The following is a 24,617-nucleotide window of genomic DNA, read 5'->3' as shown; positions in this document are numbered from 1 at the left end:
TTTTTTTTTTGCATTATTTTTTTTTTTCCAACTCTGTTTGTGCCTTTGGGAATTCTGTCAAAAGACCACCATACTGTTTTTTTTTCCCTCCCACTTGCTGCAATGCGTCCATTAGGCATGATTATATATCACTGTTCAAATACAAAGACTTACAAAATTGAAAATAATAATAATGGGAAGTGGGAGTAAGGCAGTGCACCACAGGATAGCACTTCTTGGAATGGGGGAGGTTACACTCAGAGTTTGAAAAAATAGCATATATATACAGTAGAACCTCTCTCATTCGGACTATATGGGGTGAAGGGTTGTCCGAATCAGCAGATTGTCCGGACCATCAGGGTAATCTCCAGTTCATACCAAAAACTATCTACATATGGTATGTTTGTTAATTATTAACATATGTTGCATGTGTCAACCCTACGTAACTGCAAAAGATGAAAGAATACTAAAATAACCAAAATAATAATGTACGACAGTTTCGTATTGCATAATTTACAGGTAAGGCCATGACAAGAAACTAGCCTACATTTTACACTGTAGCAAGTGACTACGGCCCGTGTAGGCAAAAAAATATATTAATTAATTAACTGTAATATTTGGAATAAAAATAAAACTTATGAAGGCAAACAATACATTGTCATCTTTGGCATATTGATAACACCCATGAGGGCAAGAAGCTAATGTTTCATGTACAAGTAAAGCACATTTAAGTACAAAAAATAACCTACAGTAATCATTAAACACTGCAGAATATTCTGACCCATTTTTGTGTAAGCAAACTCCTCCTTTTAACACCTTTATTCATTGCAGAAGCTACACTTGCATTAAGGGGCATGGTAAGGAGGATTAACTTTTGAAATATAGCGTAAAAATATAAATGGTTGGTGAACTAGTTGATGGAACGAATGCTAGCGTGTGTTTAAACAGGCGCCCATGTTGCGACCCAGTGTGATCCGAGACTAAACGAATGACGATCGCTTTCCGCGCTGATACTGAAAATGACTTTAGAATTACTTTCAACATATTTTTGGAGCTTATTATTTTTAAATTTTGTCCGAATTAACAGAAATCCGGATCAAAGGGGTCCGAACCAAAGAGGTTCTACTATGTGTGTATATATATATATATATATATATATATATATATATATATATATATATAGGTAGGGTAGTGGATGTTGGAGTGGCCCTGGTGAGAGAGGATAGTGTTTGGAAACTCCCTGTACTGTTGTTTGCAGATGATACTGTGTTGTTGAGTGAAAACGAAGGGGAGCTGCAAGGCTTGGCGGATGAGTTTGAGAGAGTGTGTAAGAAACGGAACCTAAAGGTGAATGTAGGGAAGAGTAAAGTGATGGTCTTTGAGAGAGGTGAAGTTAGTGAATGTACAGCGAGGTTGAATGGTGAGGAATTGGAAAATGTTAGTACGTTTAAGTATTTGGGTAGTGTGATGAGTAGGGATGGAGGTTTGGAGGGTGAAGTGCTTGAAAGGGTACATCAGGGAAGAAAGGTTGCTGGTTCCTTGAAAGCAGTGATAAGAAACAGGGAAGTGAGCATGGAAGTGAAAAAGTTACTACATGACAGTATTGTGATACCAACTCTAACGTACGGAAGTGAAGCTTGAACATTGTTGGAAGGACACAAGTCAAGAGTGAGAGCAGTGGAAATGAGTTATTTAAGAGGAGCCTGTGGAGTCACGTGGAGAGACAGGCTGACGAATGAGGATATAAAGGAACGTTGTGGTGTGGATGTGGATGTGATAGGAAGCGTTATGAGGAACACACTGAGGTGGTTTGGCCATGTGGAGAGGATGGAGGGTGAAAGACTGACGAAGAGAGTGTATGTGAGTGAGGTGGAGGGGGGAAGAGGGAGGGGGAGGCCGAGGATGAGATGGAGGGATGGGGTGGAGAGGTATATGAGAGAGGGGGGTGTGAGTTGGGAGCAGGGCAGTGAAATGGCGGGGGACAGGGCGACTTGGAGGCGATTTGTTTGTGGCCACCCCAAACGGGATTGAGGCATCTGGCAATAGATAGATAGATAGATATATAGAAAGAAAGAGAGAGGTGAAAAGATTAGTAAGAGAAAGAAGAGAGTGGATGAGGAATTTGGAAGGAATTTGAGTGTAAAGTGGAGGGACTGTAAGAAAATGTTCTGGAAAGAGGTGAAGAGAGTAAGACAGGGTGGAAGTCAGGTTAGCAGGGGAGTAAAAGATAAAAATGGTAGATTACTAGTGGAGAAGGGAGAAAAAGTGAGCAGATGGAGAGAACACTTTAAGGAATTGTTGAACATACAGGATGGAAGTAATGCGAGTATAGGTGGCTGGGGAATGGCTCGGAGAAGCAGGGAGGTGAGAAGACAGGAAGAAATCAGTAGGATAGAAGTTGTGGAAACAATCTATCTATCTATCTATTGCCAGACGCCTCAATCCCGTTTGGGGTGGCCACAAACAAATCGCCTCCAAGTCGCCCTGTCCCCCGCCATTTCACTGCCCTGCTCCCAACTCACACACCCCTCTCTCATATACCTCTCCACCCCATCCCTCCATCTCATCCTCGGCCTCCCCCTCCCTCTTTCCCCCTCCACCTCACTCACATACACTCTCTTCGTCAGTCTTTCACCCTCCATCCTCTCCACATGGCCAAACCACCTCAGTGTGTTCCTCATAACGCTTCCTATCACATCCACATTCACACCACAACGCTCCTTTATATCCTCATTCGTCAGCCTGTCTCTCCACGTGACTCCACAGGCTCCTCTTAAATAACTCATTTCCACTGCTCTCACTCTTGACTTGTGTCCTTCCAACAACGTCCAAGCTTCACTTCCGTACGTTAGAGTTGGTATCACAATACTGTCATGCAGTAACTTTTTCACTTCCATGCTCACTTCCCTGTTTTCTTATCACTGCTTTCAAGGAACCAGCAACCTTTCTTCCCTGCTGTACCCTTTCAAGCACTTCACCCTCCAAACCTCCATCCTTACTCATCACACTACCCAAATACTTAAACGTACTCACATTTTCCAATTCCTCACCATCTAAACTCGCCGTACATTCACTAACTTCACCTCTTTCAAAGACCATTACTTTACTCTTCCCTACGTTCACCTTTAGGTTCCGTTTCTTACACACTCTCTCAAACTCATCCACCAAGCCTTGCAGCTCCCCTTCGTCTTCACTCAACAACACAGTATCATCTGCAAACAACAGTACAGGGAGTTTCCAAACACTATCCTCTCTCACCAGGGCCACTCCAACATCCACTACCCTACCTTGTACCTCTTTTATTACCCCATCCATGTACAGATTGAACAACCATGGAGACATGACACATCCCTGTTTCAAACCAACTTTCAAAGAGAAAAATTCACTTAGTTCACCATCCACACGCACTGCAGCCTTCGCACCATCGTATACTCTTCACAGCATTCAACAACTTCCCATCTACTCCATATATTCTTAACACTTTCCACAATCCTTGTCTATCCACCCTGTCATATGCTTTCTCCAAATCCATGAAAGCCGCATACAACTTCTTTCCCTTCTCTAGAAACTTTTCCACTAAAGATCTAAGAATGAATATCTGATCTACACAACCTCTTCCCTTCCTAAAGCCTCCCTGTTCTTCTCCAACTAATTTCTCTGTTCTTTCTCTAACTCTGTCTATAAGTATCCTACCATACACTTTTCCTATTATACTAAGAAGACAAATGCCCCTATGATTACCACACACTTCTTTTTCCCCCTTTTTCTTTGTACAAGGGAATAATTATACCTGACTTCCAATCCTCCGGGACTCTACCTTCCTCCCAGGCCAATCTGCACATCTTCCACATCCATTCTACTACTATCTCTCCCCCATGCTTCAGCATTTCACCACACACTCCATCAATTCCTGGGGCTTTCCCCGATTTAACTTTCTTCATTGCTTCCACAACTTCTGTCCTACTGATTTCTTCCTGTCTTCTCACCTCCCTCCTTCTCCCAGCCATTCCCCAGCCACTTATATTCGCATTACTTCCATCCTCTACGTTCAACAATTCCTTAAAGTGTTCTCTCCATCTGCTCACTTTTTCTCCCTTCTCCACTAGTAATCTACCATTTTTATCTTTCACTCCCTGCTAACTTCACTTCCACCCTGTCTTACTCTTTTCACTTCTCTCCAGAACATTTTCTTACAGTCCCTCCACTTTACACTCAAATTCCTTCCAAATTCCTCATCCACTCTCTTCTTACTCTCTCTTACTAATCTTTTCACCTCTCTCTTCCTTTCCACATATAACTCTCTCTTCCGCCTCTCAACTTCTTCCACGCCCCTACTTCTCACCCATTCATTGTATGCTTTCTTCTTTTGTGCCACAGCCTGTTTCACCTCTTCAGTCCACCACGCTGTTCCTTGCACCCCCCTCCGCCTTCTCTTCCTTCCACACACCACATCACATGCTGCACATATTTCTTCTGTAAATATCTTACACACACCTTCCACGTCTCCCATCTGCTCCAATTCATATTTGCCCAATCGTTAAATTGGGGAAAGCCCCGGGAATTGATGGAGTGTGTGGTGAAATGCTGAAGCATGGGGGAGAGATAGTAGTAGAATGGATGTGGAAGATGTGCAGATTGGCCTGGGAGGAAGGTAGAGTCCCAAAGGATTGGAAGTCAGGTATAATTATTCCCTTGTTCAAAGGAACAGGGGAAAATGAAGTGTGTGGTAATCATAGGGGCATTTGTCTTCTTAGTAAAATAGGAAAAGTGTATGGTAGGATACTTATTGACAGAGTTAGACAAAGAACAGAGGAATTAGTTGGAGAAGAACAGGGAGGCTTTAGGAAGGAAAGAGGTTGTGTAGATCAGATATTCATTTTTAGATCTTTAGTGGAATAGTTTGTAGAGAAGGGAAAGAAATTGTATGCGGGTTTCATGGATTTGGAGAAAGCATATGACAGGGTGGAGAGACAAGGATTGTGGAAAGTATTAAGAATATATGGAGTAGATGGGAAGTTGTTGAATGCTGTGAAGAGTATGTATGATGGTGCTAAGGCTGCAGTGCATGTGGATGGTGAACTAAATGAATTTTTCTCTTTGAAGGTTGGGTTGAAACAGGGATGTGTCATGTCTCCATGGTTGTTCAATCTGTTCATGGATGGGGTAATAAAAGAGGTACAAGGTAGGGTAGTGGATGTTGGAGTGGCCCTGGTGAGAGAGGATAGTGTTTGGAAACTCCCTGTACTGTTGTTTGCAGATGATACTGTGTTGTTGAGTGAAGATGAAGGGGAGCTGCAAGGTTTGGTGGATGAGTTTGGGAGAATGTGTAAGAAACGGAATCTAAAGGTGAATGTAGGGAAGAGTAAAGTGATGGTCTTTGAGAGAGGTGAAGTCAGTGAATGTACAGCGAGGTTGGATGGTGAAGAATTGGAAAATGTGAGTACGTTTAAGTACTTGGGTAGTGTGATGAGTAAGGATGGAGGTTTGGAGGGTGAAGTGCTTGAAAGGGTACAGCAGAGAAGAAAGGTTGCTGGTTCTTTGAAAGCAGTGATAAGAAACAGGGAAGTGAGCATGGAAGTGAAAAAGTTACTACATGACAGTATTGTGATACCAACTCTAACGTATGGAAGTGAAGCTTGGACGTTGTTGGAAGGACACAAGTCAAGAGTGAGAGCAGTGGAAATGAGTTATTTAAGAGGAGCCTGTGGAGTCACATGGAGAGACAGGCTGATGAATGAGGATATAAAGAAGCGTTGTGGCGTGGATGTGGATGTGATAGGAAGCGTTATGAGGAACACACTGAGGTGGTTTGGCCATGTGGAGAGGATGGAGGGTGTGAGACTGATGAAGAGAGTGTATGTGAGTGAGGTGGAGGGGGGAAGAGGGAGGGGGAGGCCGAGGATGAGATGGAGGGATCGGGGGGAGAGGTATAAGAGAGAGGGGGGTGTGAGTTGGGAGCGGGGCAGTGAAATGGCGGGGGACAGGGCGACGTGGAGACGATTTGTTTGTGGCCACCCCAAACGGGATTGAGGGGTCTGGCAATAGATAGATAGATAGATGGATATACCTGTATATATATATTATTTAATCTGTATTATATTTCAATAAGATTTTTAAATTTATATTGTTTTACATAATTGGATTTTTTAAATTAAATTTTTTTTTTTCACTTTTATGAAGACTTTTTGTACTAAGCCTTTATCAATGTTTAAAGTTTTATATTTTGTCAAATTAGGATCATATGCATTAGATTGAATCATGTTACTCTGTATTCAAAGAGGAGTTTAGTTCATATGTTAACAATGAATATAATCACATTTATTGTTATTATCAAAGAGCCTTCTTTCCTCTGTTTTTTAATATTTGCCTTGTAACAAAAGGCAATCACTGGTGCCTGACTTGACCAATATCAGTACAGGAAGAGTACAGGCCAAGCAGACTTGATGCAACTGTACAATACACATCCTCTCTACCGAACGTCCAAAGTTGCTCAGTCACTGGGAGTTGTGTTTTCACGTGGCCACTGGGCATCTAACAGACCGCAAGCCACGAGTAAATGTTCGGTAAAAGCGCCCAACCGTCTCGTGACTGAAGGGTGATAATCCTGCCCCCAACATCGCTTCTCCTTCCCCCCCTCCCTTCCCTTCTCCATACCCTCCCAGCTCCCCCCTCGCTCCCTCAGTCCCTACCCTCCTCCATGGTGATACCACCGACTCATGAGTTTTTAATTTTTTTTGCGACTTATTTGACTATTATTCCACAAAATCCACAAGAATGCTCATGATATTCTGCATCTAGACATATGCTTAACTCTTGGAAGGTGTTGGCAAAATTCTGCACTAGGATGGTGGGAAGTTATGTGGTTAAGTTTTACTCCTGAACACTTTATTCTCACTGCATTTCTGTACTTTAATTATCAGCTTTATGTGTTTTTATTAGCTTATAGTATAAACAAGAGCGAAGATAATGGTATACCATTTATGCCAATACAGTATAACCAATTTCCAGTGGCATATTTGGCAGTGGAATAATTTTTTAGCCCCAGGAGCAATTACTCGTCACAGATAACTGATATTCAAGATGACGGTAAGATATTTATACCGATATAACCAATTTCCAGTGGCATATTTGACAATGGAATTTTTTTTTTAGCTCCAGGAGCAATTACTCATCGCAGATAACTGATTTTCAAACAATCTTCAGGTTTTTTGTGGATTTTTGTTGTTTTTGCATTGTTTTCTTGATGTTTAGCAGTAATATGGATAATCCTATCAGTGTTCTTACGTCTAAATATGGCAGAGTGACCAGCAATCAGTGCCAAAATTAGGAGGGGTACTGTTCATTCAGTAGTGTACAGTATAGGTAGGGTGTTTTTTGTTTTTCAGTTTTTTTTTTTTTTTTTGTATGGTTTTCTTGCTGTTTAGCATTACTTTGGATATTCCTGTGTGTGTTTTGATGTCTAAATATGGCAGACTGACCAGAGAACAGTGTCAAAATTAGGAGGAATACTGTATGTACAGTAGTGTATAGGTAGGGTGTTTTTTGGTTTTCAATGTTTTTTTTTTTTTTTATGGTTTTCTTGGTATTTAGCATTACTCTGGATATTCCTATGTGTGTTTTGATGTCTAAATATGCCAGATTGACCTGAAAAGAGTGCCAAAATTAGGAGGGGTACTGTACACACAGTATGTACAGGTAGGGTGTTTTTTGGTTTTCAATTTTTTTGCATGGTTTTCTTGGTGTTTGGCATTACTTTCTATATTACGCTGTATGTTTTGATGTCTAAATATCCCTAAATGATCAGAAAACACTGCTAAAGTATGCACAGGTACTGTACAAATAGGTTAGATATAGGTTGGAGGTTGGGTACAGATAGGGTCTGGGTATAGTATAGGGAATAGTGTTCATTATCTGGATGTTGCCACTACCCGGACATGCCTTTGGCTCTTTTATGTCCGGATAAACAAGTGATTACTGTATATATCCTACGCAAAGCAGTTACCAATATATATGCAGCATTTTCAACACTGTACATTATCAGTGATGTGCACTTACCTTGAGTGCCAGCTGATATGATAACGAAAAAAATGACAACCATGTTTATGACAGTGAAGACATTGTTGAGCCGTGATGAATCCTTCACCCCAGCTGCCAAAAGCACTGTGAGGGCAAAAAGATATGAAGTTTGTACATAAATTTATCAGTAAAAAATATAGTACAGTACTGTATATACTGGTAGGAACAAAGATTCACAATACTTTACCTCCTCTACATCTCACTTCCCTCTGCTGGCTAATATTCCCAAGCTAAGAGATGTTGGACATATTTCTCTATCCACAGATAATTCTCTGTGAAATGTTGCAACAGGAAGAACAGTGACTGACAAGCCCTGAGTAAACAGTAGATGCAGTTGAATAGTTGCTAAACATTTGTCCCTGGCTTTTTATGTGTTTACCTAATTGTATTTACCAAATTGTATTATACAGGATTTGAGCTAAGCTTGTTGTCCCATCTCTTTTTTACAAGTATTTATAATTCAATCTAGATTTAAACACATGGATGCTCTCTGCTCACACCACCTCTCCCTCTAAATTATTCCAATTGTCTACAGTTCTATCTATCTATCTAATGCCAGGTGCCATAATCCCGTAAGGGGTGGCCATTTGACTCGGAGTTATTTGTTTTACAGGGAGGGGCACTAACCCTCCACCAACCCACCTGTTGACACGTAGGGAGCACGTATGGTTTGGTTATATGGTTACCACCCGTGTTGTAAATGGTTTCTTGGCTTACAGGAAACCATTTGGCTTGTCACTCAATGTAAAGCCACCTGTAAAGGAAAGAAAAGCAATAAGAAGTGACAGGAAAGATGGGAGAAATAGGAAGAGAGGAGGGAAGGCACAGAAAAAGAATGATAAAGGCTAAGGAAGAAGTAGGCAGCACTACATCCACTACAGTTCTGTTTGGAGAAAATTTCTTTACATCACTGAGGTATCGACTCTTCCTCAGCTTGAATTCATGTCCTCCTGTTTTTCCATCATCTTTCAAAAAGAGATCTTCTCTGTCCACACATTCTGTTCCTCTTACTCCTCTAAACACTGCAATCAAGTCTCCCCTCTCTCTTCTCTCTCAGGGTTGGCAATTTCAACTTTTTTAACCTCTCCTCATGAGACAGCCCCCTCAACTTTGGTGTCAATTTTGTGGCTATCCTTTGCATTCTTTCTAGTTTACTGGTATGCTTTTTCAAGTGTGGTGACCATATTACTGCTGTATATTCAAGTCTCGCTCATATCATTGTCACTATTAACTCTCTCAGCATCTCTTCATCCATACAATTAAATGCCACTCTCATGTTGGTCAGTAACCCGTAAGTTCCTCCAGTAATCCTGTTTATATGTTCCTCTGGCGACAAGTTATCCTGTATAGGCACACCAAGGTCCTTTTCTTCTATTGCCTTCCTTATCATTTCCTCTCCCATGCTGTACACATATCCTGGTCTCATATCACTGACTCCCATTTCCAATACATGACATTTATTAGTAGTGAATTCCAGTTTCAACATTTGACTCCATTTGTAGAGTTTATCTAGATCTTTCTGCAATTCCTTACAACAATTTACTCCTTTAATATGCTCGTAATTTCTGCATCATCAGCAAATAAACTCATACAAGTACTCAACCTTTCAGGCATGTCATTTATATATATATATCAAGAACACAACTGAGGACAGCACCAAACCCTGGGGCACTCCACTAGTTACCTTTTTCCACTGGGAAAACTTCCCTTACAACAGTTCTCATTTGTCTTTCTATCAAAGAATTATCCATCCATTTCAACAAATTCCCATGTACACCTCCACAGGTTTTCAATTTCCATTCTAATCTTGTGTGTGGCACTCTATCAAAAGCCTTCTTTAAATCCAGGCATACAATCTACTCATTCTTCCATTCCTTGAACAATCTCTATCACTCTACTATAGAAGCTCAACAAGTTTGTAACACAAGAAAGCTCAGCAAGTTCATAACACAAGATGACCCTTCTCTAAATCCAAATCGCTTGGACGTTATTACCATATGCCCTTCAAGGAATTTTACCCATCTTTTTCTAATGACATTTTCACATAGTTTGCAGACTATACTAGTAAGGGAGACTCATCTACAGTTATGCAGGTCCTCCCTGTCACCACCTTTATAAATCAGAACTATGTTTGCTATGTTCCATTCAGTAGGTGGTTCTCCACTTTCTATGGAAAACCTTATAATGTCAAAGATAGGCCTCACTAACTGGTCTGCACATTCTTTCAAGATCCAACCAGCTACTTCATCTGGTCCCATTGCCTATCTCACATCTGTATCCTTCATCAACTGAAGTATCTCATTTCTCTCAACTACAGTGCCCTCGCACAGAGAATGAGTTTATGGGCGGCAGACAAGCTCGTTCAAAGTGAATTCGTTCACTGTGAACAACATATCTTATGGAAAAAATAGCATATGAGTGGCACCGCTCTCTCAAAGTCCACTTCTGAGCTATCTTAAAGGGCACATTTCAAACACATACTGTACAGTTCAGATACATAAAATATAAAACACGTGGTTATTTACCTTTAATGACGCAGAAAGCTGCCTTGATTGGCTTGAATACAGGTGGTTCCGAGGCAGGGAGATACACTTAGTTTGTCCTCGCCACATCATCTTCCATTCTCTCTTTCCCGTCACCAGTCTTGCCCTCATCACCTGACTGAACCACTTTCCCACGTGCCTCTACCTCATTCACCTCTCCCATAAAACCTTCAAAGTCCAAAGATGACACCACTGACATCACATAATCATCATCTTCCCCAGGAAGTGTAGCAGACAATGCTGAGGCAACTGGCTCCTGTTGTTCTTGAGTTCGGTAGTTGCATGTGATTAGCATTTGTTTTCTTCTGTTAACTTCCATATTGTGCCCTTCAATGTAATGAAAAGTGGTTTCCAGTCCACTGAGCACTTCCTGTGTCTTAAGGTAGCTGGTTTCAATTGCCCTGACTTCTCTCTGAACATACACTGCCACTAGAATTTTACTGATCTCAGGCAAATAGACATAGGCAAATATTCGTCCTCCATTTGATTCTGCTCAAAAGGTTGCTCAGATCTGGCCTCTTGCGCAGTGTCTACTGGGGGAGGAAGGGACGTTCAATATGGGAGATGGCGGTTATGGCCTACTCTTTGCCCTGATTTTGTTCACTCGGGGTTCAACTTGTTCGTTATGGTTTTGTGGACCTGAGTACCCCCTGCTCGTTCACTAGGCGAATCGTTTACTCTGAATATGTTTACTGTGCAAAGGGCACTGTAATACTATTTCCAATTTCAGGGGTTGCATCTCTGTTAGAGGTCCTAACAATTCCTCTTCCATTACAAATACCAACTGCAATTTATCATTCATTATGTTACACATTTCCCATTCTTTTTCATATATCACATCATCATCTCTCAATCTCACTATGCTGTTCTTTGTTCTCATTTTACTATTAACAAACAAACCTGTAAAATGGCTTGGGTTCTTTCTTGCTTTTCCTAATGATATCCTTCTCATATTTTTGTTCCTCCTCCCTTCTTATTTTTACATATTAATTTCTTACTTCTTTGTATTCTTTCCAAGCATTTTCAGTATATCTTTTTCTTAATGTATCCCAGCTCTATTCCTAATTCCAAGTGCCTCCATACATCTTTTATTAAACTAATCTATCTTTCTGTCTTCTTTCTTTGCAGCAACTATATGAACATGGTTTCTGACTCCTTCATCTACAGTATTTTCATAAAGATATTTTATTTCTCCTGGATATTTTCCCCTCTCCATTTCACTCCAGTCCACATTTCTGAAATATTGTCTAAAGGAGTCAAAATCCGCTCTCCCATAATTATATCTATTTTGTCAATGTCTCTTCCCTTTCTCCCCTGTCCCCATCCAGTACCTCCACCTCCAAAACCAGGTGGTCACTGGTCACTCTTTCCTAGGGGGCAATGGTACTGAAATTTCTGTATATCATTACAGTTTCTTGTAAAAATCAGATCCAGTCTTGATGGTATATCCTTTCCCTTAGTTCTTGCATTTTCTTTAACTAACTGTATTAACATATTTTCCATTATCAGCTCCATCAGTCTATATCCCCAGGTTTCCACAATGTTCCCGGCATCAATTCCTTCCCAATTGACCTCTCTACAATTAAAACCACCCACTAGCAGCAATCTATTTTTCCGCTCAATTATCTTCCTTAGCATACGCTATCTAGAGACTCACTCACTAACAGTTCATGCTCATCCCTATTCCATGTGCTGGTCCATGGTGGCAAATACATCACCACTATGTGTAGCTTTTCTCCATGTTCTTCTACTATTTCCACTCCCAGTACTTCCACTTTCATATTTTCTAAATGTACCATTTTTGCATTTACCTTTTTATCAGTCATAATCATCACTCTTCCAAACTTTCCTTCTCTGTCTTTCCTTCGTACATTATAATCTTTCCAACCAAGCACATCTGCTTTGAATTCACTCTCTAATTTAGCTTAAGCTAGACATACCGCTTCTGGATTCTTTTCCCTAATACAGTCACCACGTTCTAGTTTCTTTGTTATCAATCCATCCACATTTGTATACATTACCTTTATCAAATGAGACTGAGTCTTCTTAAACAATTCTTTATTTGCTGTAACTTTTTTACTTAGGCCTAGCAAATAATTTTGTACTTTTTTCTTTAGTCCTTCTTTATATACCACTTTTTGAGCTCCACGTCCTTCACTCTCTAAAAAAAAACATTTCTCTTTGTCCCTCAAATCTCTCCTCTTTTTGTTTTTAGCCTCTTCCAGCAATGGTTTCAGTTTAGTTCTCTAATCGGAGTTTAGATCTTTTTTTATCGTAACTTTTTTCAGATTTTCATCATCACCCAGCCTATGTGCTGCTCCCAACACTACTTTTGCCACATTTTCATTCGTAAATTTAACCCGGATGGGCCTAATGTTAGGTCATTCTCTTTTATACTGGCCTACTCTTCTTACATCCTCTATTTTTCATTCCCAGTTCTTCCTTCTTCATTTATCTTAGTACAGTACAAAAATAAAGGGGAACGAAGTGAGTGCCAGAATTATCGTGGCATAAGTCTACTGAGTGCTGTAGGGAAAGTATATGGAAGAATTATTACAGAAGAAGTAAGAGAGATTTCAAAAGTCCTAGTGACTGATGAACAGGGAGGCTTTAGGAGTGGCTGAAGATGTGTGGATCAAATATTTGCAGTGAGACTGATACTGGGGAAGACTTGTCAGAAAGATTATAGGGTTTTAGAATTTTCTAAATAAAGAATTTTTTAAAGGAAATCCTTCTTAAACTGAATGAGGACTTAACAATTAAAAAAAAAGCAACAAATAATAAATATTACCTACTGTATATGGACATAAATGACTAAACAAGAAAACACACAACCTGGGGTACATAAAAGAGATGGTGAATGTAAAGGTAAAGGCAAGAAAGTCCTTGGTCTCTACAATACAATGCAATGGAGAAAACTACAGATATGAATGACTGAACAAGAAAACAGACAACCTGGGGTTCATACATGAGACGGTAAATGCGAGGGCAAAGGCAAGAAAGTCTGGGTAGGATGAGAGGAAGGATACATCTATGGGCATGGCCTCTTCCAAGGATGTGGAGATTGTATTGTTAGCCAGCGCATCGACATAGAGACTGAAACCACTTGCCACACTCGCCGCTCCTGAGGAAGAAGATATGAACAGATTCAGTAATTAAAACTCTGGGTTCCTATGACACTTTGCTGAATAAAATTGCATGATGTCTATTAAAATGAATATTCAAACTGTTCTGATCATGAGAGGGATTAACTGTAGGCCTATTGCTCTCAGGTTCCTTCGAAACTCTCGAATGAATAAAATTGTATGGCTTCCACTGGAGCAGAATACTAGAGTTGTTCTGTCCATGAAAGAGTTAATGATACCAGTAGTAACACTCTCAGACTCCTATGACTGACTCCCAGATGATTAAGTCACCTGGCATTAGTTAGAATAAAATGTGAAGTTAGAAATATCCATAGGATGATTAAGTACCTCAGGTTGATGATGCATTTTGTATAGAATGGTGTACTTTATTCTTGCTACCAAATGACTTCTATCATTTAGATGAAACTTTCTGAACTGGAGGGTTTAGAAATACCCTTCAATTGTCCCTTCACTAATAAGTGGGCTCTCTCAGGCTGAACAGAATTATCAAATAATGTAAATAACAAGGTATGTTATATAATATGTCAATAAACTGAACCATCACCACCACCACCACCACCACCATTACCACCACCACCACCACTACCACCACCACCACCGCCATCACAATATTACACCTTAATGTCACATCTGGGGCACAAAGGCCAGGACTAGGGTACTCAGCCCAGACATTTCAGACAAGAATAACCAGTCACCTGCCCCTTACTGGCATTATGAGAAGTAAACCCAAACCCTCCCCAGAATTTAAATCCTTAATGGGGGCACATCTGGTTGGAGCACCTTAACCTACTAGACCATCAGTCATCTACTTGTTCGGATATATTTTATAATGTACAAAAACCCACACTGGCAGACGAAAAAAGATGTATTCCAAACAGTTTCGGCGACAGCTGTCGCCCTCTTCAGTGGATCTACAGACCAAGAGTGGTACATACAAATGCTGAGAAGCTGCTTATATGCAGGGTGAGGACACGTTTTCCCAACCACACCTGATGTGACCTCACCTGACTCTCCCTCTACTCTGTCCACGACCTGAGTGAGGGATTACAAGGGGCGGCAAGGACCTTGCCACTCTACCTTCCTCCCGGGCCAATCTGCAGATCATCTATAGCCATTCTACTACTACCTCTCCCCCATGCTTCATCCTTTCACCACACACTCTATCTATTACTGGGGCTTTCCCCATTTTGATTTTCTTCATTGCTTCCACTACTTCCATCCTACTGATCTCTTCCTCCCTTTTCACCACCCTCCTTCCCCCAGCCAATTATACTCGCATTACTTTCATTGTCTATGTTTAACAGTTCCTGTATAGATTAACTTAAAAACGGGGCCTAAAAAAGTTTGTCAGATGGCCTACACACTTTTGAAATTTGAATTCTCAAGAAAAATCAAAACACATTCAGATAACTTTTATAAGTACCTTGATTTTTTTCCTATATGTTCAGACATAATAAAGTGAATTGTCATTACCAAGACATTTTGTAAAATCTAACACAGAAAAACATCGCAATTCCAAAAAAAATGACTGGTAGACACAGGTGAAGATGCTATTGTATACTGTATATCACTGTCACTTAAACATCCCACAGCCCATACCTTGTCACAGTTCTGTAAGTTGTAACCAGATATTCAAAACTAAAAAAGACTGAAACCTTACTGATGATGCAAAAGTAGAAAGCGTAATGCAAAGTGATGCGACAGCAAAACCCTCTCAAACAAATTCGAATATTTGTCAACTTAGTTAACCCGCCCCATCCTGACCACTTTTCCACCACTGACTCCTCCCAATCCCGACTATTTTTGGAAATTTTTTTTTTTGGCTCAAACCTCCGCTTTTGGTGAGAAACATCGAAAATTCATAGAGAAATCGCTCACCTGAGGTTTAAAATACTCGATACAGGTAGGAGTACCTCCTTACCTTACTGGGCTTTCTAACAGGCTGGCACCAAAGAAAACGAGTTCTATGGGAGGATAACTATTTCACACCACTCATAAACGGTATTTATTTATTTACTTGGTACGAATTTATATGTAGTACAAGAGTATATTGGTTTTCAAGCAGTAATATAGGCATTATAAGCATTGTTTCACTCACTAACTCATCACCATACCTGACCTTTTTTTGCCACATTGCCTGACCATCATTTCTGACTGTTTCTTCCTCTAATGCTATGTAAAGTTTGTCTTCCACACTGTCATTGATTGGGGAATCACTCTGGCCCTGAATTTCGTACCGTGGCATGACATGGCTTTACTGGCCAGGTCACTGATAACAGGTGAACTGCTGAGACAATGGCATGCAGGGGGGGGGAGGTCATGCTGGGTAAGGCATTATCCCTGCCTGGCATCTTGTAGAGGAAGGTGTCACGTGTATACGTACCAAAAATCACTCGCGAAAATTGAAAACTGTGCAAATTAGGGACCTTGCAATTGATTCGCGTTTATGTACGTCGACGGAATTGGCAGTGACAAAACATGTGGACATTAAAGAACGTCGACGGGACACCTCGGTTTAAGTGGGACATCACATGGGTGGCCTACTCCCCCCCTCCCACAATTGCAGTAATCACATAATTTACCTTAATTTGGCTGGACTTGAGGGGAAAAAAAAAAAAAGGGTATTCGTAAAACTTTACTTGGACATTATTTGATTTGTCCCGTGAATTCAGAATTTCAAATGTGTCCAGACCATCTGATAAACTTTGTAAGGACCCGCTTTTTAATTAATCTACTCCATCTTCTGTCTTTCTTTCATTCATTCTTTCCTCTTTCTTCTACCTATGGGTGACTCTACACTGAGTGACAAGCCAAATGGTTTCCTGTACACCAGGAAACCATTTACTATCCTGGGTGGTAACCATATAACCAAATTATGGCGCCTGGTGGTTTGGTGAGTAATTAGGGTGCTCCAATTGAATTGAGCTAGTGCAGGTTTATATCCGAGGGGTAGTTGGGGTTTATTGCTCATGTAATGCCACTCTTTGTAAGGACCCGCTGGTCACTCTCATCTTAAATGTCAGGACCAACTTGCCTAGCCACCGGACTCCTATGCTCCTCATGGGGCAACACAGGATTGGATGATGGATGGATGGATGGATGGATAACTTCTCTCCATTTGTTGTTGATGTTGTTGATCAACCCGTCTCTCAGACCAAACAGACCCATCAACACAGGCAAGCAAATGCCCCTATATAGCCATCCTGTGCAGTGAACCAATTTTCCCTAGTGTCTGATAGCATCTCACCACAGCAAAGTGCAGGGGAAATGTGGAGGTTTGGTTCCTGGGTGGATGCTGCATTTGTGCATCCGCCCAATTAACAAGGGCACCACAACAGGCTCCACTACATCCCATGACCTGTACTGTAAATGGTTTCCAGGGTTACATGTATCCAACTGACTTGTCACTCTGTGTGGAGCCACCTGGAGTGGAAAGAAAAGAAATAAGAAGTGGCAAGATGGAATAGGAGAAGTACAAAGAGAGGAGGGCAGACACAAAAATAGGATGGTAGGAGCGACAGAAGACGCAGGCAGCACTACATCACGTGAGTGGATGATTGTTGCCAACACCTACCTCAACTCTCTAATAATTCCAGCTAACAATAAATAATCATAGGTGCATCATAGTCTTGTCTCAACCAATTATACTATACTTTAATGTCTGCTACCATTACAATGTATATTCATGATGCTGTTGTGGTCACATTCTCATCTCAGTGTTAATATATCCAAGTACTGTACAGGAAACACTTGCTATGGGCAGCCTTTAGAGATGTCCTTCTTAGCTATTAAATTCACAGTTAATAACAGAATATGATGAAATGAAGATCCACTGCTAATTACAAAGATGTGAGACTGACAAGGAGAGTGTATGTGAGTGAGGTGGAGGGTGGAGGAGAGGGAGGGGGAGACCAAGAATGAGATGAAGGGCTGGAGTGGAGAGGTATATGAGAGAGGGGAGTGTGAGCTGGGAGGAGGCAGTGAAATGGCAGGGGACAGGGTGACATGGAGGCACTATGTTTGTGGTCACCCCTTACGGGATTGAGGTGTCTGGCAATAGATAGATAGATGTCATTTCCCTTAATTTACAGTACCAACTGTATGGATAAAATTGTCTTATTTTGGAATATATCTCTTACCTATAACATAGACTGTAAGTTGTTGTTGCTGCTGAGTAACCCCAGCCTGTCTGGCCAAGCAGATCCATCAACCACAGGCAAGCAACTGCCCCTGCAGAGCTATTCTGTGCAGTGAACTGTTGTTCCCAAGTAACAAACAGCTCCTTGCCATAGCAGGCACAGGAAAGACTGTGAAAGTTTGGTCCCTGGATAGACATCACATTTGCATCCCTCAACCCAGTAAACAGGGACGCCATAATAGTCACTACATCATACAGTTATTTGGTTATATGGCTACAACCCAGCATTGTAAATAGTTTCCTGGGCTACAGGAAACCATTAGGCCTGTCACTCAGTGTACAGTTATCTGGAGTGGTAAGAAGAATTAGAAAATGGGCCAGGAATGACGCGAGATATAGGAAAACAGGAGGGAAGTACAAAAAAAGAATGATAAAGGTGAAGGAAGAAGGCAGCACAAAATCAAATGAGTGGATGATGATCACCATCAGCTGCCACCTTGGACTATCAGCATGCCATAAATATCTTTACATTGTTTTTTTTTTTTTTTTTTTTTTAAATGCGAGGAAGAAGGAACCAAAGGCCATGAGCCCGCAATAACAGTTACCTCCAAGAGAAAAACAAATTACAGTCTCTGCCATATAATTCTTTGCTACATATTGCTTGACACTTTGGAAACCTCCCTGTCAATCACTCCCCTGTCATTCAATATCTGTTGTACCTTTTTAACCCTTTAGCTATTATGGAATGCATATGGGTTGTGTACATTGGACAGGACTTTTAAAATAATGGGGAGTAAGGAAGTCTGTATGGTCATTAGACAGGGCAGTAAAAGGTATATGAGAAGATGAAAATGAGAGAAAATGCAGCAGGTTGTGGCTTGAGTAATATCTAGGCAAGAGAGAGTGATGCAACATGGCCACAAAAAGAAGTCTCACAGTTAGCAATGGAGCTTAATGGGGAAATTTTCTGCTTTTATAATGTATTTATAGCAAAAAAGGATTTAAAAGTCAACATATAACTATAGACAGCAACCAAGTATGATTTAATCACTTCAATCAGGTGATGTATTTTCTATCTACTTCCTACGATCTCCGGAAAGCTGTATTCAGCTTCAGAGAAACTTCTTGAACTGTAGAGGTCATATATAATTTTCAGTTGCACTTTTAATACTAGTGGTTTTCTTAAGCAGAATAAATAAATCAATAAAACAAACATCACTGGACAGAACAGATTAAGGACAACACTGTGTCATATTCAACACAACCAATCTCTGATAAGCGAATACTGTGTGTGAAATCTTATGATGTATACAAAACACAGAAGATACCAAGAAATGCTGATGGTCCGAGGCATGCACTGCTGAAGAGTAGCGGTGTGTGTGCAAGGTTATGGTGACTATAGTCTAGATGAAACTGAGTTTCTGAAGCATTAAAAATAACAAGTTTTTGTCCCAGTCAGGTAGGATAGGTAAATCAAAAGTTGGATATGCCATTGCCTTATCTCTTGACTACTGGTGGTCAGCTGATAAGTCCACTAGTGCTGCTGTATCTTCAAGATTAAGTATCGGTATTCCCGAGCCCCTTATCTAATCTCTAAATACTGTGCGTCACTAATCACACATCCAATAACAGGAAAACCTGTTCAAGTCAGAAAAACAAAGTTTTTTTTTTTTTTTTTTTTTTAATTAAGAATAAATGGTTTAAGCAATAAAATTTTTTTTTTTTTTTTTTTTTTTTTTTTTTTTTTATAAATGCATACTCTTGTTACCTCCAGCAGAGTCTCTCCATCTTAGCAGAACCCTCCAGAAGTGAAGAGGGAAATGAATGCTATATCAAACACTGCATTTCATAAAGTCTCTCCTAAGCTATGGTATAAATGTCTGACAACAGCAAGAATAAAGTAAGAAAGGTTTAATACTACTCTCAATACTGCCACCTAGATTCAAAGAAAATCAGATAAAACAAAACTAGCTTTAGTGCTACCGGTATATCATTCAATTCTGCTTTCTATATATGAAAAGATAATTTATGCAGGAATGAACCACTGTCACTAAGCTATACCTTAGCATACCTCATCATCATCATCATCATCATCATCATCATCATGAACTTTTCCCACCTAAGGATGGGGGGTGAGACTGAACCTAGAAACCATGGAAAGAGAAATCACAAAAGAAGAATAGCTATCAACACCATGCCTGGAGAAATGAGCCTGACACTCAATTACACATCGAGCCCTTGGAATCCTGGCTCTAACTCACAAGTCCTACCACTTGCAAACACTACTGAAGGAAATTTTCTTTATAAATGTACATCACATAATAAATCATCACAGACATGTACACTTCAAGTATACAAAACAATTTGGAATAGGCATATCTTCATCTTATATATATATATATATATATATATATATATATATATATATATATATATTTAAAACTTCAAAATATAAAGAAACAAACACATTACAATGTTATATATAAAACTTCAAAATATAAAGAAACAAACACATTACAATGAAAACATGAATGTCATACAGTAATTATGCTGTAGCTGTTGGAAATATGTATAGTCTACTAGGGTAAAACACGAGGTATCCCTATTACTGATATGTAGTACTGTTTATGTGGGAGGGGGCTGTGAAAGAGGAGCAGGCAATTATGTGTACACAGATGCACCTTTTCCTTCCAAGTAATACTGAGTGACATGCCTGTATCCAAGAAAACCATTTACAATGCTAGGTGGCAACTATATAACCAAATAACAGAGTAAATCAAGCCTACTATGGTGACCCTGATCACTGGGTGGAGAGGCAAATGCAGCATCCATCTTGGGAACCAAACCTCCACACTCCCTCCAGTGCCTCACTGTGGTGAGGTGTCCTTCATCACAAAGAAACATTGGTTCATTTCATGGGATGGCTCTGCAGGTGCAAGGATTTGCCTGTGGTTGATGGGTCCGCTCAGCCAGAGGGACCAAGATTACTCTACTATTAACTACTAAACCCACTTTAATTTTCCTTTAACTCTGAATATACTCCTTAACCCGCGCCGTCCTGGCGACGTGAATTAACGTCCGCACATGATGTGCACTCATGTCCTGGCGACGTGAATAAATGCAGCAACATTGCAAGGTCCCTAATTTGCACAATTTTCAATTTTCGTGAGTGATTTCGCGAGTGATTTTTGGCACGTATACACAGGACACCTTCCTCTATTCCTCTACAAGATGCCAAGCAGGGACAATGCCTTACACTGCATAACCTCTCCCCCCCCCTGCACGCCATTGTCTCGGCAATTCACCTGTTACCAGTGACCTGGCCAATAAAGACATTCAGGGCCAGAGTGATTCCCCAATCGATGACAATGTGGAGGACAAAGTTTACATAGCATTAGAGGAAGAAACAGTCAGAAATGATGATCAGGTAATGTGGGAAAAAAGGTCATGAATGGTGATGAGTTAGTGAGTGAAACAATGCTTATAATGCCTATATTACTGTTTGAAAACCAATATACTCTTGTACTACATATAAATTCATACCAAGTAAATAAATAAATACTGTTTATGAGTGGATAAAATAGTTACCCTCCCATAGAACTCGTTTTCTTTGGTGCCAGCCTGTTACAAAACCCAGCCAGGTAAGGAAGTACTCGTACCTAAATCGAGTATTTTAAACCTCAGGTGAGCGATTTCTCTATGAATTTTCGATGTTTCTCACCAAAAGCGGATGTTTGAGGCAAAAAAAAAAAAAAAGGTCCAAAAATGTCGGGACTGGGGCGTACCACTGCCCAGAAAACGTCAGGATGGGGCGGGTTAAAATGATACACAAATGAAGCCTTCTATGTACATCCAAGAATGATCAGAGAAACCCCAGGTGAATATTTAGGCATCATATAATTGGAAAAAAAAAAAATGCTTCTTCACAGGTTTCCTTATCTTAACTGAAGTATAAATACAGTGCACGTCCTGTCCCCACATATCTAAGATAAAGGGGATAACGCTGTTGCGATAATCATTCATGTCACAGCAGTTTTTTAAATGAAATAGGTACGCTTACTGTTAACAATGTTATGATCTACCTCTTCAGTGAATATCTCTATGTTTTCTGATGTCTACCTTCTAGCAGGAATAACTTGTGATCAAATATAAAGACTGTACTGGTACTGTAATTAATTCAACTCAACTTGGCAGAGAATTTTTTCTTTTCAAGCTTATTTCTCAAAGCTCTATGGAAGAATAAAACAATACTGCTGCTCTAAATACTCTCCATAACATTTCTTCATATTTAGCAACATATTCTAGTGTTAGTCCCCTGTTACAGTCCAACATTCAAGCTGAAGAGATGGCAATTTTAGGTCAAGATCAGGTAGAGAAAGTACAGCGTGTATTACACATCTAAAATACTATAATAATTCTAGCTCTGTGTGTGTGTGTGTGTGTGTGTGTGTGTGTGTGTGTGTGTGTGTGTGTGTGTGTGTGTGTGTGTGTGTGTGTGTGTGTGTGTGTCTTTCTGTCAGTGTCTGTCTCCGTATTGCGGTCAAAACTGGAAAAAATATTGTGATGAAACTTGCAAATCGGCCCATTCCAACTTTCACATCAAGTGAAATTTTCCAAAAGGTATTTTGGCCCCTAATAATTTTTTCCATTGACTTTACATTACACAGAACATGTCAATCACATCTGGTGTCAAAAGCAGCTATCCTTTGGTTTCAAGCGGCAGGAGATACAGCTGAGAAACGGCACTTATCTGGTTAACCCCTACACCGCGGGCTTGTTTACCAATGACTTGCGTGTCTATCTATCTATCTATCTATTGCCAGACGCCTCAATCCCGTTTGGGGTGGCCACAAACAAATCGCCTCCAAGTCTCCCTGTCCCCCGCCATTTCACTCCCCTGCTCCCAACTCACACCCCCCTCTCTCAAATACCTCTCCACCCCATCTCTCCATCTCATCCTTGGCCTCCCCCTCCCTCTTCCCCCCTCCACCTCACTCACATACACTCTCTTCGTCAGTCTTTCACTTTCCATCCTCTCCACATGGCCAAACCACCTCAGTGTGTTCCTCATAACGCTTCCTATCACATCCACATCAACACCACAACGCTCCTTTATATCCTCATTCGTCAGCCTGTCTCTCCGTGTGACTCCACAGGCTCCTCTTAAATAACTCATTTCCACGGCTCTCACTCTTGACTTGTGTCCTTCCAACAACGTCCAAGCTTCACTTCCATACGTTAGAGTTGGTATCACAATACTGTCATGTAGTAACTTTTTCACTTCCATGCTCACTTCCCTGTTTCTTATCACTGCTTTCAAAGAACCAGCAACCTTTCTTCCCTGCCGTACCCTTTCAAGCACTTCACCCTCCAAACCTCCATCCTTACTCATCACACTACCCAAGTACTTAAACGTACTCACATTTTCCAATTCCTCACCATCCAACCTCGCTGTACATTCACTGACTTCACCTCTCTCAAAGACCATCACTTTACTCTTCCCTACATTCACCTTTAGATTCCGTTTCTTACACACTCTCTCAAACTCATCCACCAAACCTTGCAGCTCCCCTTCGTCTTCACTCAACAACACAGTATCATCTGCAAACAACAGTATAGGGAGTTTCCAAACACTATCCTCTCTCACCAGGGCCACTCCAACATCCACTACCCTACCTTGTACCTCTTTTATTACCCCATCCATGTACAGATTGAACAACCAAGGAGACATGACACATCCCTGTTTCAACCCAACTTTCAAAGAGAAAAATTCACTCAGTTCACCATCCACACGCACTGCAGCCTTCGCACCATCGTACATACTCTTCACAGCATTCAACAACTTCCCATCTACTCCATATATTCTTAACACTTTCCACAATCCTAGTCTATCCACCCTGTCATATGCTTTCTCCAAATCCATGAAAGCCGCATACAACTTCTTTCCCTTCTCTAGAAACTTTTCCACTACTTGCGTGTCCCGCGGGGTTATTTGGGCTCCGACAGACTCTCAAAAAATATTTGCCAAAAATCAGTTATTAGTCCTAGAATAATAAAATTACATATGCTTATGGCACATACCTTCAGCTTTCTCCTGGAATGATTGTTGAGCCTTCGTCTGTTACCGTAGGACTTGTGGAGACCTCTGAAGTTGGGTAACGAAGTCTCCACTTTACACTTCCCGACAACCCGTAATATGATTACCACAGCCAGATACAAACACCATAAACACTATTCTACAATTTTCAAGTAGTTTGGGATCCATACTCAAAAAAAAAAACACTGTGAAAGCAATGGAAATTACGAGCGCGTCTGATCGTCGCACTGGCACTAGTTCGCTCTTGGTACTCTGTCATTTATTATTCATAAAACCCCTCACACTTTATATTTCTATTACTATATAACACTTATATATATCTACAGTCTTTATCCATAAGTTTCCTTCAGTAATATTAGTTTATTGTCACTGTAGGGATTCAATTTCTTTCAGTAAAATACATAGCATTCACTTTCTCGTCCTGTATACTGGCATTGAGAGTGAATGTCACTTTCATCTTCACTCTCATAACTCATAGCATTCAGACATGCTAGAGTGAAACTTTCACTTTCATTACTCCTAGGGTATATACTCGTATTCTTATAATACTACTCATTTACATTTCTATTTACGTTCTCTATTTTATTTACGTTATTTACATTTCTATTTTATTTACACTGTGTTGTGCACTGTCACTT

The 24,617-nt window shown here is 40.5% G+C and overlaps 1 protein-coding gene across 1 annotated transcript in view; it reads right to left on the bottom strand.

Annotated features, from left to right (window-relative positions):
• LOC145395006 (high affinity cationic amino acid transporter 1-like) overlaps positions 1-24,617 on the bottom strand; it is a 116,995-nt gene that overhangs the window by 78,063 nt on the left and 14,315 nt on the right. The window contains exons 3-4 of the mRNA XM_080268751.1: positions 13,567-13,722; positions 8,035-8,139 (exon numbers count right to left, since the gene is read on the bottom strand). Of these exons, the coding sequence (XP_080124877.1) occupies positions 8,035-8,139; positions 13,567-13,722 (261 nt within the window). The remainder of the gene's footprint in view (positions 1-8,034; positions 8,140-13,566; positions 13,723-24,617) is intronic.

The sequence above is a fragment of the Coenobita brevimanus genome, chromosome 29 (genome assembly GCF_032717465.1).
Source record: "Coenobita brevimanus isolate Jiangsu-jjx chromosome 29, ASM3271746v2, whole genome shotgun sequence".
Classification (NCBI taxonomy): Eukaryota; Metazoa; Arthropoda; class Malacostraca; order Decapoda; family Coenobitidae; genus Coenobita; species Coenobita brevimanus.
The sequence above is the reverse complement of the archived record's forward strand: the minus strand, read 5'-3'. Positions and strand labels throughout refer to the sequence as shown.